The 18859-nt window shown below is 42.0% G+C and overlaps 1 protein-coding gene across 1 annotated transcript in view; it reads right to left on the minus strand.

The window, feature by feature from the left end:
* nfatc1 (nuclear factor of activated T cells 1) overlaps window positions 1-18859 on the minus strand; it is a 49500-nt gene that overhangs the window by 19286 nt on the left and 11355 nt on the right. Inside the window, exons 6-8 of the mRNA XM_085445398.1 lie at window positions 17195-17335; window positions 4664-4719; window positions 1292-1424 (exon numbers count right to left, since the gene is read on the minus strand). Coding sequence (XP_085301524.1) covers window positions 1292-1424; window positions 4664-4719; window positions 17195-17335 — 330 coding nt within the window. The remainder of the gene's footprint in view (window positions 1-1291; window positions 1425-4663; window positions 4720-17194; window positions 17336-18859) is intronic.

Genomic DNA, 18859 nt, shown 5'->3' on the forward strand with positions numbered 1-18859 from the left:
CTCAGCATTCATGCAGCAACAGGTATGGAAAAGAACAGATTTTATGGATTTCTTTTTACAATGGAGGAATAATAGCGTTGCTTTGTTCCTCCCTAGAAAACCACCAGACAAGGGGGGAATACAAACTGTTTGTTCTCGTCTTCAGAAGTAAAATCCCAGCGAAAATGTTTCTAATTAGTCTGTGATGTGGAAGGAAAAGAGCAGACTGAGAGTAGTGAGGGGCTGGCATGGTGACAAAAAAGTCAAAAACAAAAAATTAACCAAAAGTCTGGAGATTAATGGAGGGTTATATATGTATATTTTATTTTACTTTGTGACCAAAATGGTTTGACTATTTGGGTTTCAAGCTGACGGGACTGTTTTGTTAAATTAGCAAAAACTCAACTCTACACTAAATGATAATGAAAGCAGCTGTTTTTTTTTAAATTATTAAAACATGAACAAGACTAAATGGTGAGTGATACTATTGACCCCCAGCTTAACATATATCTGAAGACAGTTTTTACCTTATTCACACTATATTTTCCCTTTTTTTGCAGCTTCATCACATCAAAATTTGCTGAAAAAGAAGTTACAACATAAAGTGGATCCACTATGCTAATGTCCATTCACAGAGAATATTTTGCTGATTCAAAATAAATTCATCCAGAGTTCATGTTCAGGCTAAAACAAGTTGCTTTAGATCCCTTCCCCCTCCCTTTAAGATGGTAGTTCTCATGATTTGGACCTCATTTGTGAGGTATAGAGCCACTACAAAAAAGATGTTTAATGAATCAAAAAAAAATTGACATTTTTTCTAATGCTGTGGTGCTCACACTTTTTATTGTTAGTAAAAAGGGTCCGGAAAAGCTTTGAGATAAATGTTTTAAGTGATTTTCTTCTGATTGGCTGCTCCTCTAAACATTGACAGCAGGTGGGTGGGGCTTGTGTGCTCACAACCAGATTCAGGAGTAGAAAAAGGCAACTTGAAACAAAGCTTCTGGCTAAGAGTGAACATAGACTGACAGACTATTTTGAACTTTAGCCATTTTTATGAGCATCGTTTTATGAGCAGTGAGCATCCCTCACTGTAAGAGTATATGTAGGTAGCTTGATTTGGCTCTTACGAGCCTACAGGGATTTGGAGCTCCCCCTGAAATTGAACCAGAGAACTTTTTGTATGGCTAAAAAAATGTGTAAGCCACCACACTATGGACTCACTGTAACAGCAAACATATGAAAGGAGTTTAACATTTTATGAAGGACAGCGATGACCAAACCTATAAATTGCAGACTATAAAGACAAGTTTACCGGTGGCAGGGACGTAGGTGAAGCGCTGGTACTGGCTTCTTTTCCTCTTGCCATTGCAGATGTAGAAGTTCACGTGGACGGGAGTGGACAGTCTTTGGTTTCGGTAGGGAGGGATTTCAACAAGAAGCGAATTCTGCAACACAGAACAAGTTCTGTCATTAAAAACACACCATCTATTTAAATATCCATTTAATTAGCTTATAGCTTTGCATTTGCACTTAAACTTCTTAATTAGTACATATAAAAGGGGGAAGTCGTCACTGTGGCTTTACTTCTCTTGTTTGTCATATTGAAGAGGTAGTTGTGACAAAGAAACTGAGAACACTACATGCCCGTCTGTGCCAATTTGACAATCACAGGTAAACCCTGACAGCTACACAATCTGATTATTTTGGCAACATGTGTGTCACCCCCTGTTGGCCATTAGAAGGGGGAAAGGGGAACACAAAATCCAGGCTGCAGTCCCTTCCACTATATTGTAGCTTAAATTTAAGGGGCGGCAGATACAATGTAAAAATCTGGTTGTCATCCGAAAGCCACAAAGAGGCCATGAAGTAAGGTTAGAGGGAACTCTGGTTGTTTGCACAATGAATAACTCAGTCAAAGTGAATAAATTGAACCTGGGAGTGTCCAGATAGTTTATTTCCCCAGCAGAGCTTCCTGCTGAGAGTGAAGGCCAGAAGTGACCACACTCCTGGGTTCAGCCTGTGGACACATGAGCCCCATGTGTGTGTTTCTGTGCATGTGTGTGGGAATATATATGACCGAGTGTGTTGGAGGCGCTGCTCAGTAGTCAGGGAGGAAGTCATCCGTCTGCAAAACTGAGCTTCGGAGGACGGCCGGGCCTGACATGTACAGGTGAGAGCTGACACACGTTATATTAAATCACTACCACTGTAAAGCTAAGTGGAGCCAGATGAGGCTTTTCTACTTTTCTTACTCCCTGAAATCCATCGGCCCTTCAGAGAAATAGCAATTAAATTCCAGGAAAGGGTTCCTCATTTGGACTGTGTAAACTGTGTCCCGGTTAGGCAGCTGTATTTGCAGGATTCCACTGGTGTCACATGTAATTGAAGTCATTCAAATATTTCTGAAAGTTTTATGCCTGCATTTTGTGTGTTACATCATAAAATTGCAAATTGAGTTAAAACAAACACAAAAAGCAAAAGAAAATCTCAAAACAAGGTCTGGGAGGTTTAATATAATAAAACTGGTTCCTATCATGCAAACAGTGGGAAGGAAAAAAATGTGACAAATTGAGCATAGAGGAGCATTTTTGGACTCCCTAAGTGAGTGCGTCAAGACCATCTATCTAGGTTTATATGAGAAATCTGTATCTAATTATAAGTAATTCTTAAAAAGAAAACGTAATCATCCCTCGTCTTCCCAGATCTGCGCTCATTGGGGCAGATCAGTCTGTTCAGGTGACGTATTCTGGATTCGTTGTTTGGCCTGAGATTAAACTTGGCCAAAGCAGCATCAGTGTTTGAAATGGGACCAATCCAGCAGACTGGACTGAGTGGGGAGGGACGGAGAGAGGGAGGCCCTTTGTCTATTCAAGCAGACAGATGTGCCCCAGCAGCCACTCTAAGTGAGTGTGTGTCTGTGTTTTGCAGAGGGAAGACACTGGGAGCAGGTGCAGAGCTTCACATTTATACACGCTCTAATCCCCTCGTCTATCTCCCAGACTCCCACCACGTCTCTGGCTCTGTCTTTCCCTCAGCTGTCTGAGCGCAAGACAGGATACACTGCCAGGCTCAAACCCCCACAGGTGGAGGGCTGAACTTTTGAACACCTTTTCCACACATTTCAAACACAACACTGAAGCTTCTGTCCTGGGTTGAGGAAATCAGCGCTGTTGTTACAGTCACAGTTTACTGATTCAGAACAAAAGGCAACGCTGGTATTGATACTTCATTAGGCATTTCATTAGGTACACCTGTTTGGTTGCTTGTTAATGTAAATGTGTAATCAACCAATCACATACCATCAGCACAAATAGACATGTAGACATGGTCAAGGTGATCTGCTGAGATGATTTAAGTGACTCTCAATCGCATCATTGTTGCTGCCATTTGAGAAACTGCTGATCTACTGCATCTAGTGCAGAGAATGGCTTGAAAACCAGACAATATCTGATGAGCAGCAGTTCTCTAGGTGAAAAAATGCCTTCTGGTTAATGCCAGAAGTCAGAGGAGAACTGCCAGACTGCTTTGAGATCTCAGGAAGGCAAAAGTAACTCAAATAACCACTTGTTACAACCAAAGTAAGCAGAAGATCATCTCTGAATGTGAAACCTTGCAGCAGATGGGCTACAGCAGAAGAAGACCACACCGGCTGCCACTCCTGTCAGCTAAGAATAGGAAGCCAAGGCTGCACTTCACACGGACTCATCACAACATGAAAGCATGGATCCATCCTGTCTGGTAACAATCATCAGGCTGGTGTAATGATGTGGGGGATGTTTTCTCGACACACTTCAGGAGTGTCACATAAACACCTGAACATTGTTAGTGGCCTTGTCAATCTTTTTACGACCACAGTGTATCCAACTTCTGATGCCTGCTTTGAGCAGGATAACAAACCATGTCACAAAACTCAAATAATCTCAAACTGGTGTCTTGAACATGACATTGAGTTTACTGCACTCAAATTGCCTCCAAAGTCACCAGATCTCAATCCAATAGAGCAACCTTGACACGTGGTGGAACAACAGATTCATGTCGTGAATGTGCAGGAACTGTGCGATGCTGTCGTGTCATTATGGACCAAAAATATATGAGGAATGTTTTCAGCCCCTTGTTGAATCTATGCTATGAAAAACTGAGGAATTAAGGCAGTTGTGAAGGCAAAAGTGTGTCCAGTACAGAGACAGGAAGTGTTTGGTAGTTTCTTCCAGCCCTGTAAAATATTTCTTGTAAATAAATAAGAGATCAGATATAAAAAGTATAACAGTTGAATAATGAACACACATTCTTTTTGTAGTATTAGCTAAGGGGTTGGGTTATTTTGCCTTTCCTTACAGGTTTATGCTAAGCTAGTAGATGAATGACTAGAATAGTTTACAAATTTTAAAGACTTCTTGAACTTCCCATCTAATTATGTATAAGTTTACAGCAGATTTGTGATTCAATAAAAAAAAACAAATGGGTTGTTGTTGCTAAGGCAGGTTGTTCTTCATCACACTGAGTGGGGCTCCAGTCGCTCTCGGCTCTCTTAATTTAGACGTTAGATTGTTTTTCAGATGCGAAAACTAAACATTTTGGCATCGAGTTCAGATAAATGATTGGGAACAGCTGCTCTTTACACAGCGCTTTAATCCTGAAATGAGATCAGCTTTGTCACGATCACTGTGTCACATGTGTCACTTACAGGCTTCGAGGCGTCTCTCTCAACCTTGGCCTCAGTCTCCCAGATGTGGTGACCGTCTAAAAGAAAGGACAGGAAAGAGAGAAAGACTTAGCAACGACGGTTCAGAAAATAACCCACCTACTTGGCTCCCAGCAGAAATGAAGAAATGCAATGAGTGTTGTTATTATTATCGGTTACATCAGTGATGTATAAAACAGCTGCGGAGAGCGGAGGATATCACGAACGTCACACTGTCTGACCCACGGCTCATGAGCTCATATCCTCGGTCTAACAAACCGGGGACAGACTTCGAGACAGCAAAATCGCACAGAGAGAAATCTGATGCAATCCTGAAAAAAAAAAAAAGAAAAGCAGTCATACCAAAGAGATGAGCGACATCTTTGGTGGATGAGAGAAAGCTTGACTTCATCGCTGTGTGGAATCCCAACATGCTCGAGCAGCTGGTTGGCTCGTTAATGCGCGGCGACTGGAAACTGACAACTCGCCTCGACTTTCAAACCTCTCATTTCTTCTGTTCTCATAGGAATCTTTCCGCTATCCCCATATAATGATTGTTAAACGGTACTGGTACTTTTTTCTCTTCTTTTCTGGTAATGTGCGTTTTCTTCTGTTTAGCTGCCACAATAAAAAAGGTTTTCTCATCAGGCAATAAAACGAGGCATCATGTGAACTGCTGGAAACACAGGCCTGCTAAAAAAAGCTCGGGTTTGATTTGTCATTTTGCCCAATGAGGTGTGAGTAAAACTATAATTTTCAACCAATTTATTAGACAGAGGGAAACCGCTGTGATTTCTTTAGACCCCTGACTCATTAACAAGGCTCTAAATTGACATTAAAGGGCTGTGAAATTGAAAACTTTACTTTAAAAGAAAGAAAAAGTCAGCCATGGCCAAATTTTTTTTGAAGAAAATTGACTCAGTGTCGCTCAACATGATGCCTGCAGTTTGACAAGTGGAGCGTTTGAATGGAGCAGACAGCTCAGTGGAGACGGACGGGACGCTCGGTGTTTGAGTAGACGGGAGTTGTGAGGTGGCACAGATGGAGGAGGTGCAGCTTGGCACTGACTGGAGAGCCGGAGACCTCTCTCTGCTCTGTTTGATCTCACTTTCATTTTTCTTATAGCTGCTGCACATGCCTGACACTTAGCATTAGAGTTTCAGGGTTGCTGCTCTCCAGGAAGAAGCGATAACATTCGTTTCGAATGAGTAATAGGGCTACAAATTCCTCTCAGACGATTTGAATCTTCGAGTGTCAAGTTTACGCTCATTATTTCAACTTTAACTCTAAACACAAAATAAAAGTCTTTTTTTTTTTTTACCAAATGTTTCCACAGAACTCCTTCATATGAAACAGACGGACTATCATCCAAGAAAAAGCAACAAAAAAGGCTGAGATAGAGTGTGCTGTCACTTTAGTAATAACTCGAGGGAAACCTGAGAGGGGCTCAACTGAGAGCTGAGCTGTCACTTCTGGAGACATATTTTCAAACTCTTCAACAATCAGAAGCCTGTCTCAAATACTGTTTTTACAATACAGGCTCTGCTTGTACTAATTTAGTCAATTTTTCAGTGCACCTGCTGTAAGTAAGAATGTGGAACTGGGGCTGAGCTATTCTGAGCTATTAGAGCAAAGTTTTCTTTTTAAACCTGCTCTGTTAGACATTTAAAAGATCACTTATTATTTCTGCTAAATATCAAACATCTGACATGGTTTCTGCTGCCATTAGCCACACAGTGCTTAATAATGCATAATGTTTATGCTACAGTCAATATACACATGTAAATGTAAGTGGTTGAAATGACTTCAAAGGGATGGAAAGAACATTTCTGACGAGCTGCAAACCAGAAAAGAAAAAAGGAAACAATGCAACGCAGCCTGTGAATGCTGCAGATACATCAACAGGTTCGACTTGTCTTCCAGATGACACTTAATACGTCTCTTCGTGCAACCTTGTTGCGTGCAACTCAACATATATCATAAAACCTTGCTATTACTTGTTGTATGTTTGTCTTTTTTCACTGGTAAAATATTTTAATTCCATTTCAAGTAAATTTTCCCTACACGGTCTCTTTAGTACTTTAAAAACCCAGTGTAAATATTACATTATCATAGAAAGAAAGCCCACAATACAATAATTAGTATAAGTAAGCACTTATACAAAAAACAAAATGAAAAAAAAAAAAAACTACTTCATCATTCAAATCTTCATCCTCGTGACCGTTCTAGATGAAACATGAAGGTATGAGAGGAAGACAGAAGGGGAATATACGACAACCTCCTACGTGAAATATTTATAACTTACTGACAGGAACAGTATGAAACTTCTGAGAAAAAAGTGACAGCTTATGACAATAAATTTTTCGTTACCTAAATTTTTCACTCTCTCTGTGGACGCTCATTATGTTCATGTCTGGCTCCACATTTCTCTTCTTGGACTCTACTAGAGATGCTTTGCATGATTCACAGTTCAAAATAATCATCAATCATCTCCAACTGGGCCTCCCCTCAGCTCATCCTCTGTCTGAAACAACACTTGTTACCTTTAAAATAACTTTCTTCTGATTGGTTGCCCCTCAAAAGAGTTGTGGGTGGGGCCACTGTGCTCACAGCCCGAGCTGTGTGCTACTGACATCATAAAGATCCAAAAGTAAGAAAGACTGTCTGAAACGAAGCCTTAGCTTTTGCCTCGAGGGGATTGCTTCTACATATAGTTAATTAATTATTCAACTTTGGATATGTTCAGTAGGAGCATTCGTCACTGTAAAGATACAGGTATGAGAGAAATGAAGGGAAGCATAAATGGTCTACTTTCATTCTAAAAACAAAATGAAATCTGAGAGTTAATAAATGTAAACAGCATTCTGAAAGCTTCAAGATAATCTGGTACAGATGCAAGGTGTAGAGTTATGGGAAGTGCACACACACACACACACACACACAGACTGGTGTGTGGTATTATGATTCAAACATAAGATTTATAAACAATATGGCAAAGAAACCTCCCTATAAACAGAAAAGAGAAGAAAAACAGCTCGTCATACAGGAAGTTCTCAGTGAAAAGAATATCTTTACGTAAGCAGCGCTGACAAACTTTAAAAATAGTTAACGTGACTAACACTAAAATCTGCGTGTTTGTCTGTTTTCTCAACCCCACTCTGTCTCCTCACTTCAGGAAGCTCTCCAGAAGGGAAGCCTTTCCAGTCATTGTCAATCCACAGGAGATGAACATGTTTTTTAGATCTCCCTCAACGTCTCTGTCTGTTTCTCCCCGTCTGCTTTTGCCTTCGCTCTCTCTGACTCACGCACATCATTTTTCACATCATCACAGAGATAGAAAATTTGAATTGAGCAATTTGTTCTCGGTGCCCAGCTACCTACTGCCAGGAAACTTCTCAAGAGCTAAAAAAAAAAAAAAAAAGAGAGAGAAAGAGCTTTGAAAAGTTGAATGCGTGGGATGCCTTTGTTTGAAAAGACTGTACCGGATAATTGATAACCACAGAATGTAATTGATAACCACAGAATGTTCCAGAGTTATAGGGCAACATCTGCGCAAAGCCTGCACCGATCCAATGAAAAACTTCGGCAGCAGTTTCTCTCCAGCTCCCCTCCCACCAAATTTCAGCGAGCACAATTTGGTTTCTAACTCTCTGGCCCACTGTGCTGGATGATATCCAATATTATCTAAGTTAAACAACTCAGCCTAAAACCACCTCGACCATATAAACCCAGCACCCCTCCCCAGCTCTCACAACGCCCAAGCTCCACCGGCCTTGGCACCGTCCCAGCCTCTCAGAAGTTGTACAATTCACATTTTGTTAGCAACGGTCTACACAAATCATTACTTTCTCAGAGCAGACATAACACAGAGCAGTCAATGACACAGCGGTGGTGTGCTGCAAAGAGTCATGGCAGCCGAGGGGGATCAAACAATATACAATACAGTTATTTGTCATGTTGTGTTTAGAAAGAGATTCAAACAGCTCCTTGTGTGTCTTAATTGAGGCTGGGTGGAGTAAAACTCTGGTGCCCAGAGTGAAACAGCGGGGTGGCATGTGCCCAAGCCCTCATAACGTACAGTAAATATAAACATATGCTCTACCCAAGTCCATGTGGCACACTGAAAGAGTTCCCTTGTCCTCTGACTGACGACTGAGACCTCTTCCTTACCACCCTGAAAACATTTGGATTTTGGAAGCTGCTTGCAAACTGAGGCCAGCTCAAATCTGATAAATGGCAGCAGATACTGACATCCAGCCCTCAAGAACACCACTTAAAGCTACAGCGGCGCCTGCCACTACACAACGTCACCCGTTTCATAGAGAAATCAATCTCTGGAGTTTCTCAAAAAAGCTGTCTTTTTCTTTCTTTTTTAAGAAATCATACCCTATAATTTATGAAAACATCATCTCATCTGTTTATGTGACTGTAATTGATTTGTTTATGAAAAATAGCCATTGTTCTCAAAAGTGTCCGAAGCAGCCAAACCGCTGAACAGCCATTGTTCTGTTAATCTAATGAAAGTGAAGTGCGCCGACCATGCGCACCACCAAAGCAAAGGAACCCTCCCTCCAAACCAAACCACCGCTCAAAAGATAGCACAGCTAACAGAGCGTGCAAGTTAAAACAAACTCATTCACCCCAAGGTACATTACTGTCATTACGCTACTGTCATCTCGCTCACAGCTCTCATTAGTTTAAAGAAGGAGGGCTGTCTGCAGTTTTCTACCGGTAATTTTAGAAACCATCTCACAGCAACGCAGCGCGGTCAAGTTCAATTTTCAGCTCGTCTTACTTGCTGCTCTGACCAAGAACGATTAGACAAAATTGTTTGGGTGTTCCCGTCAGACGAGGAAAGCTCGGCTTTTCTACCTGCTCGGAGCTCCAACTCGTCGGCTCACAGAAAGAGCGACGGGTGAGGAAGATGGTTCAAGGAAAACATAGCTGTAGGTTTGATGGATCAGGGAAATTGTTATTCGCAGCGATGCTGATTGCAGCCGACCAGGCAGCTCTCCAGAATACCAGGCCAGATGTGAAAGTGCTCTTTTCATTTGGGGTTTTTCCTCTGAAAGGATTTCCTCCAGGATCTCTCGCTATTATCAATCATTGAAGGGAAACACTGTGCAGAACCACACTTGATTAAAAATACTCCAGCAAATAAAAGGAGGGACCCGGTGAAAGTAATCAACGGTGTGCATTATTTTCAGATAACTGCAGTTGTGAAACAGTCCAGTTGTTATCGTTTCAAAAGCAGCAACCATCGTTCCCATCCCAAAACAGTCAAATGTCACATGTCTGAACGATTTCAGACCTGTGGCACTCACCCCCATTCCCGCCAAATGCCTGGAGAGACTGGTCATTAAACACATCAGAGCTGCTTTTCCACCATCCCTGGACTCGCACCAGTTTGCATACAGGGAGAACCGGTCAACCGAGGATGCGATCGCCACAGTGCTGCACACATTACTGAAGCACTTGGAACACAGGAACACCTATGCACGGCTCCTCTTTGTAGACTACAGCTCGGCTTTTAATACCATCCGGCCATACAAACTTCGTCCCAAACTCCACCAACTGGGACTTAACTCCTCTCTGTGCAACTGGATTGTGGACTTCCTCACTAACCGTAGACAGAGTGTCAGAGTGGGTAAGAACACCTCTTCCACCCTTGTGGTCAACACCGGTGCCCCTCAGGGGTGTGTTCTGAGCCCTCTGCTATACACTCTCTTCACCCATGACTGTATTTCCTCCTGCGCGTCCAATCTCATTGTTAAGTTTGCAGATGACACTACAGTGCTCGGACTTATATCCAACAATGATGAGACAAACTATAGGACAGAGGTGCAACAACTAGAGTCATGGTGCCACGACAATAACTTGGTCTTAAACACCAAAAAGACCAAGGAGATCATTGTAGATTTCCGGAAGAGGGGTCATAACAACCATCTGCCTCTCTTCATTGGCAGTGAGGCGGTGGAGAGGGTGAGCAGTTTTAAATTCTTGGGGGTAACTGTGACCGAGGACCTGTCCTGGGGCAACCATATCACCTCAGTTATACGGAAGGCCCAACAGCGCCTCTACTACCTGAGGAGACTGCGGAGCGCACACATTCCCAGATCTCTGATGTTGAACTTCTACAACTGTGCCATCAGCAGCGTTCTGACGTATGGATTTCTAGTGTGGTTCCCCAGCTGCACCAAGGCCGATCAGCAAGCACTCCAGCGGGTGGTGAAAGAAGCTGGCAGAATTATTGGAACAAGTCTGCCAGAGATCAGTAATATCTTCCCCACTCGCTGTCTGAGGAGGGTGCACAGTATCCTGCGGGACCAACATCACCCTGCGCGCCACCTTTTCCATCTGCTGCCCTCAGGGAGAAGGTACAGGTCTATACAGGCCAGAACATCCAGACTGGCCAACAGCCTGTATCCACAGGCTGTGAGGCTCCTGAACTCTCTGCCCCCCTCTCACGGACAATAACCATATCCAACTTCTTAATAGCAATGAACTGGTCTGCATTGGTGCATCATATCTTTATTCTCTTCCCCCTCCTGCCCCCCCCCCCTCTTTCTTAAATAGATAACTATCATATCTGATATCATATCTCACAGTACAATAATATTGAATGGGTTGCATTGTTGTATTTTGTCATGTTTCTCAGGTCTTTGTCTGAATTTCTACGAACATTATTGCTAAGGATTGTCTTATTGCATTGGAGTCACACTGGGTTAAATATGTACACTTGGGTTTTAAGGGGTATTTATTATTTTCTTCTTTTTTTTGGGTTGTATGGAAGCCCCAAACGCAATTTCATTGTTCTTGACAATGACAATAAATAAATAAATACTAAATACTAAAATGGACGCTTTCTGAACTATACAGTTATCATCAAATTTGGGGGGGAAATGTCAGCATCCAGGTGACGCAGCAGGCCTCGCTAAAATCTAATACTGTAGACAGAAAAAACCCCAAGAAGATCCTTTTTTAGCTTCATTAGTCAACACCATTTACTAAATGAAGACCATGTGATGCAGCTGGAAACTAGTAAGTGGGTCTGAGAGGTTTGTTTATCATGTTAGTCATATAGTCCAAGCATGATTAAAACAGATTAAAAAAAACAGTTGGGAGAATGAAATCAAACCAGCTTCTTAAACCAAAACAAAAACAGCAACAACAAAAACAAGACTACAACAAAACTTAGAACTTGGTCATAAAGGGGCATAACTCTCCACATCGCTGGATCCCAAGCAACAGCAGTTCTCATTCAAATTCAAATACTCAACCCTAGCATGCTATTGGAGAACTTATGTTTAACTTTAATAACTTTTTTCTATTTTCTTTTTCATTGTTCAGATGCAATAGGGTAGCACATATGGTCCCTTGGCCAATAAAGGGTTAAGAGGAAGAAATGTTCAGCAAGCTCATCGAGGGCGTATCTCCAATGACTGGTTGGGATTAAACATGAAGGTTTAAGAGAGAGAGAGAAAGATCCTGGCTGGTTATGAGGTTATGAGGTAAGGTTATGAAACATCTTATAACTTAACAACAAACTTGTCACATTTTGTAACCTTATATTGGACCTGCGATGCTCACTTCTAGCTCCATTTTCTTTGAGTCGCAGCTCGGAATAATCCTTGTTTATCTTTAGCTGGGCTTCGGCGCAGAGCCTCAGATCATCGCCCTTAAAGATAGCTTTCTTTTTAAGGGTATCCAGTCTTCTGATTAGCAGCCCTTCATAAACAGAAGTTTTGAGCACAGGCGGGTGGAGCTTCTGACAAAACCACATTAGAGATATCCGCTCTCTTTGACATCATCCAGAGCCAAGAGTAGAAAAATCTGTCTGAGCCTAAGCTTTTAGAGCGGCCTGAAACCCAAAGCCTTGTTTCACAGGGATTATTAGTACATACGCTGACTCCAATATGTCTACGTTTGCCCACGTTTAACATAAGCATCCACACTACAACAGCATAAACGGAACATAATGTGTCTACTTTTATCGGTGCATATCTATTTTTTAAATAACCAAGGTACAGTTTATACTCCTGCTGACAACAAATGAAGTCTTCCAGTACTAATCAACACAAAGAGGTGACTAGAGGACAGCAGGGCCTAATTTCCCACATGGAGTGGCTGGGACTTATCACAGAAAGCATCTCCTGGGCAGTAATTTTGCAAATGAAAACAAGGTGAGATCGAGTTAGGTTTAGATTACAGGCTGATGTCTGCAGCACCAAAGCCATACAGTAATCTCTTATGACTGATTGGCTGTAGTCACGAGTGGCAGCTGAACCGATGTTATCTTGGCCATTTCTGCTAAAGGCGGGACATGCAGGCAAGATAAAGCAAAGCCAGTTTGTGTTTTCAGACTGTGTGTTAAAGAGCAGGTGACAGAGTGTGCAGGTCTCTATGGGAAAACAGGGATTTCCTTCATGAGCGTGAGTCACGGGCAGCAACAAAAACAAACTCAAAAACATGAAACTGCACATGCACAAAAAACACGAGGTCTCAAGGTCACCCTCTCTTGTCACGTTCGCACTCCAGAAGGTTTTCATTATTTACCGCAAGAGGGGGAAAAAATCCATCGGACATTAAAACAAAAACCAAAACAAATTGATTTTTTTTTAGCAAGTTGGCATCTCAAGGCAGGGTCACTCATCCCGGCTATAATTGCAGGGGAAACTCTGACTAAAACACACACACACACACAGACGTATTCACTTGCAAGTACAGGACGGATGCAAAAACACAACTCTCAGGAATATTTGCATCTGTCAGCGTCCGCATGTTCTGTTACCGCAGCTTTGTGAGAGCGCTTTATTGGAAGATTTGCAGGAAAATTGTCCATCGGTAAAAATAAATGCTTAAGCCCTTTATGGCAACAAAATCCACCACTCCGGATTTATGAGTTTGATTGTTAAATGGTTTCTCAGAGCTCCGCTTTGGCACGAGTAAAAAAACAATAAAAGTCTATAACTTTTCCAGAGCGTACATGTTCTACATGAAGATTTGAAAACAGAGATGAGTTGTATATTTTTTTGAAATATGCAGATTTGAGCCTTTAGTCCTTGGCCTTATTAGTTAGTATCTTATTATATCAGTGATGCCGTTTCACCCCAGAGAGTAATGACGTCTCTACTAGTCTACTGTTTCTATTTATCTGTGTGTTTATACAGGGAGCAGCTGTAAAGAAGAACCAGTTTGATCCACAGGGAGATCGCAGCTCATAGAGTTAATGAACTGACAGCTGGTGGCAAAGAAGCAGCTTGGATAAAGAGGTGGACGGATGGAGGGAAGTGGAGGGGGGGCAGTGTTGTGGAAGCCTGGCTCAAGGGTGTTTCCATGGTAGGATTGCCCAGGAATCTGATGCTGGTGCCAGACGCAGGGAAACCCTCATCAAAAACAAGGGAGCACACCCATAAGCATCAGTCCACGAGGCCCTAAAGACGGCTAGATTCAAAGCTCAAGGAGAACCAGAGCAGCTAAAGACCCAAACATGTTGGACGTTTCTGTTTTGTTTCCTTTGTAAATGAACCAGATGAATGTATTTACAATGAGCTCAGGGTTTGGGTCAAACAGAAACACACAATTCAGTCAGATCTGCTTCAGCCAAATTGTTATTAATTTATATTCAGCAACATGGTTCTGTTCTGGAACCTCTCCACCCTTTCGAGAGGATACGTGGAAAGCATAAGGCGTGGTCACTGCATCTTCCTGCTCTTTCATACATGGAAAACAGGAGGCAGCAGAAACAGCAGCAAACCAGCCATTCAAAGCAGAGCAAGCATCAGAGATGACACATGCATTTAATGAGTCAGAGACAGCATGGAAAGGAAGAGCTGGGCTGGGGATGGGTTGCCAAGTTGCTTATAGATGTCCAGCAACTGACGGCAGGTTAAAGCAGATAAAATAGTCCACTCTGAAGCTTATCTTAAATATCAGTTCAATATCAACTGGACGATCAGCTACTGTGGAGCGGCTCTGAGAGCAGCTCATCTGGCGAGTTTACAGCTGAGGCAGATTTCACGGCTTGTTCGAACTAATGCTTTGCTCAGTTTAGGATCAAAAATATGTGGTTTGCCAAGCAGGACACACTGATTGGATGAAACGCCAGGAGGCAGAGCTAAAAAGGTTACATTTATAGAGATAATTGGTATCGATGAAAAGGTTAGGTAGTAGACAGTAGTTTGACAGCACTTTCACACTTGTGTCTGAAGCTTTCAACCACATTTCATATCTACCTGCAATGTGGTTTATCTAAATATTCAACAAGCTATATATTTTTTAAATAATTTAATACACTATGGCTATACATTTGAAATGTGAGATAAAGGAAGAAAGTTTGTTAGATTAAAATTCAGCCAGTATCACTTTACACAAAGGAAGATTTCCATCTACATTATTGTGGTATTATTGTATTTGGGGACATCCATCTTTTCCATGTGAATATATGGAAAGCATAAGGCAGGGGTGAAAGCTCGGTACACAACAGAACAGACATCAGCGATAACAAGGATGACGCTCATTCAGTCAGGCACAGCACTGAAACGAAGAGGTGGGTTGTGAAGCAGCTTGCAGAGGCAGAATCAACTAGAAGCAGGGTAAATCAGCTTAAAGAAAATGTGCCTACAAAATGTTCAAAGACTGTCAACTGATAGCTCTGCTGTGGGCTAGCACTGAGATCAGCTGTTATCAGCTCATACTCCAGGACTGCAGGCAAAGCCTTGTTTTGTAACCTGCCTTAAGTGAGTAAGTAATGCTATACTCACTTTATGCATCACTTTAATGCTAAATTTAAAAAACAGAATGGACCTTTCTATTAAATTCAAGTCAAATTTACAGTCCCCGGTTTGTTTTGCAGCATGTTTCACGAATGAAAAATACGTAATGTACAGAGTCAATATCAGATTTAAAAACAGGAGGACTTAATGTAAACTTTAAATTTCAAGTTTATCAAGCACTCTTCTTCCTGTCTTTCTTATCTTTCTCCATCTCTGAGTGAAGTTTGCTCTCTTTCCCTTCTCTCCCTGTGAAATACAGGAGCTGGACCTTTAGCTAGCAACACACTGTGTGACAACTGCACGTAAATTCAGTTCTGGTTTTAACAATGAGCCAGTGAAGAGAAGCTAATATGGGAGCAACATGAACTTTATCCTCTTAGTACCCTAACTGCAGGGTTTTAATCAACTGAAGGCTTTTCGGGGAAATTTTATGTTAGCCTGATAATAATGAATTACAATAGTTCAGTCTAGGGATAGAAAAATGCACCATTTTTTTTTCAGCATGACAGGATGGCAGAGGATGTTTCTGTTTTAGTAAAGCTGTCCTAAATATTAGTTTAATGTCTGCATAGAAACATATATCCTGGTGAAAAATGAGTCCTAGGTTCTTTACAACAGTAGGACACAATTTTTATGAGGTTGTTTGGGGTTATTACAAACCTTTATGTCTTCAAGACATGCACAAACTAATTTTTGTTATCAGGTCTCATTAATAAATATAGATCGGTATCATCTGCATAACAATGAAAATGCATCCACTGTTGTTTTTAACTACACTATATGGAGGAAGCGTGTATAACATGAAAAGTATAGGTGTCAGGACAATTCCTATGAGACTCCAAGGCTAACATCAGTTTATTACAAAGTGGATATTGCATATTTTTCATTTCTGTTCAACCCAGAGTTTCATGTCGTGCTCCAAAAAGTGGTTCTGGTGTCAGCTCTAATTCATCACATGACATTAGTTCTGCCTCTGATCTGCCCTTTTCACCTCATGAGATCAGAGTTAAACAAAGAGTTTGCGCAGAGAGGAAAAAGATTCTTCTTCCGAGTGTTAATAAACAATCTCACTACTCCATCGTACAGTGCTGGAGGCGGGCTGCCTGTGTGCCCGTGCAGCCTTGAATTCCTTCTTCCACAGGTGGAACAATGAAAAGGCTTCCTTTCTTTTTCTTTTTTTTGAATGAGTCACCGTCGTGATAGGATCACACGTGTTTACATTGCTCAGCCTTGGCCCAAACTGTACCTCACGTTGCTTTGCTAAAGCTAATCAAGGAAATTGCTGTTTGTAAACGTTGTCGTATCAACATCTGGGAGCAGTCCCCGCTCCCTCCTAACCAAAACGGCTTAACGTAAGAAAAAGAGAAACAAATACTGATGCAAGGCACACACACACACACACACACACAAAAGTGTCCACACCACGTGCACAGCCACCCACCTACATGCGCACGCACACACATACGCAACACATGCTGCATTTGTGATCCATTCCTCTGCTGAACAGGCAATGGAAACTTCTGCAAAAGTAAATCTGCTGGGTTAAAAATACAGCGCATTAATGTGCACCACATGTGGCACTCTGGCAGAATGGAGGATATTTTGACGGCGGGGGGAGGAGAGGAGCTGGGAGGGGAGGAGCAGTCCTGGGGTTTCTCCAACAGCAGAGAAAGGGAGACACACACTCACACACACACGGGCACACATACACACACTGCTGCACTGAGATGAAACAGCGCAAAATCTCCTCCGGCTTTACCTTGAGCCTTTTCCACGAACACCACCTTGGAGTCGTGCTGGAAGTTGTGTCCATCGAGGAGCATCCTCTCCCCTCCGGGGGCGGGACACGTCTCCAGGCTCTGCTTATCCACCAGCGGCAGCTCTTGGGCTGATCTCTGAGCTGTGGGAGGGAAAAAACAAACCGGGCTTCATCGCTCAGCTAATACACACCCACTCCCCATGCAGACCTGAGCATCCAGACCGAGGCTGAATCACTACCTAGACAGCTTTCACAGAGCTGTAAACCTCAACTTCTCCATGTTAAAATTAAGATCCCTGTTTGGCAGTAAGCATAGAGAGGCTTCATGTTGTGTTTATTTGTGTTTCCCTTAAATTATAGAGGATGTTTCCTCTCAAATATTTCCTCTCCTGATCCTCCTTACGCCTCACTCTTAACTTTTGGCCTGTCTTTCTCATTCCTTGTTTGCCTTCATTTTTTTCTCCCCCCTCCAAAACGTTCTATCACACGCCACAAAATACTCGCAAACCTTGTTCTGTCTTCAGCTAGATGTAAAGCTGATGTCTTAGCCAAGTTTAGCCCATGTAATTTCATTCTGATTGACCTGGATAAATAAACAGAGGCTGAATATTCGCCTCACATGAGAATCATCTTTTTGTAATTTGATGCTGCTGTTTTCTGATTTTGATAAAACTCTAATTCCCTGTCTTTGGAAACGATCAATCTCTCCCACATCTCTCTGCTGCTCTTCGCCTGTGTGTCATTTTCAGCCTCGCTCACACACCAGGCGAATTTTGGTCAAAAACAATTGCTTTGTGGCAGTCATTCAAAAACTAACAATGGTCTATTTCAAGGGGTTGAGCTCATGGTTTAACTACTGTCTTTCATTTACCTCATAAGACTTAATCTGTGTGGCAGCCCTTGGTGCCAGAACCACATGAAGTGGCTGATCTGCCTGAATTTAGCCCGGTCCATTGAAAGGTCAACTCCAGTGCAGTGTAGTCAATGGGGTTTATCGAGCCAGGCTTAAAACGCTTTTACAGGGTTAATAGTATTACATTAAAGTGTAGTTCACTATCACATGAACCGCATTCAGTGGCTCTCGTTACATGGCTGCATCTTTTCCTTTTATCTTTATCAGGGAATCTACAGCTTTTCTCTTCTTTCATAATTTTGACTCAGTCCAACGTTGCTCATTAATATTCTCTGATCTGGTCGAGAAACGGATAACGAAATTTGATTTGCAAAGAAAAAACGGACATTTTCAGATTTGAGAAGCTTACGTCAATTTGGTTAATCAATTAAGGATTAATCAGTTCTCATCGTTTCTGATTAATCTACTGCCCAGTCCTTCGGTCTTGTGATCTTTTTGAATCGAGCGGCATCCACTTACAACCACCAGTCACATGGACTTTTGTTGTCTTTCTAATCTCACTCCATTTGATTTGAGGAATTATTAAAAGTCTAAAACTGGAACACGATACAGTATTTCACAAAAACAAGCCTGTCTGCATCCCCATCAGCAGCTGTGTGAGTGTCTGTCTATCCAATAAATGTTGAGATATTCGTCTGGTACAAAGCACCCATTCACACGGAAGAGTTGTCTCACACTGATTAAGTTAAATATAGTGGATACTTCTGACCCTTTAGAGGGGTGTGACAGCCATTTAGGCAGCACAAGGCTCA

Source organism: Copadichromis virginalis, linkage group LG22 (assembly GCF_057382275.1).
Source record: "Copadichromis virginalis isolate Kocher_CV1m ecotype Utaka linkage group LG22, C_Virginalis_male_GT1.1, whole genome shotgun sequence".
Classification (NCBI taxonomy): domain Eukaryota; kingdom Metazoa; phylum Chordata; class Actinopteri; order Cichliformes; family Cichlidae; genus Copadichromis; species Copadichromis virginalis.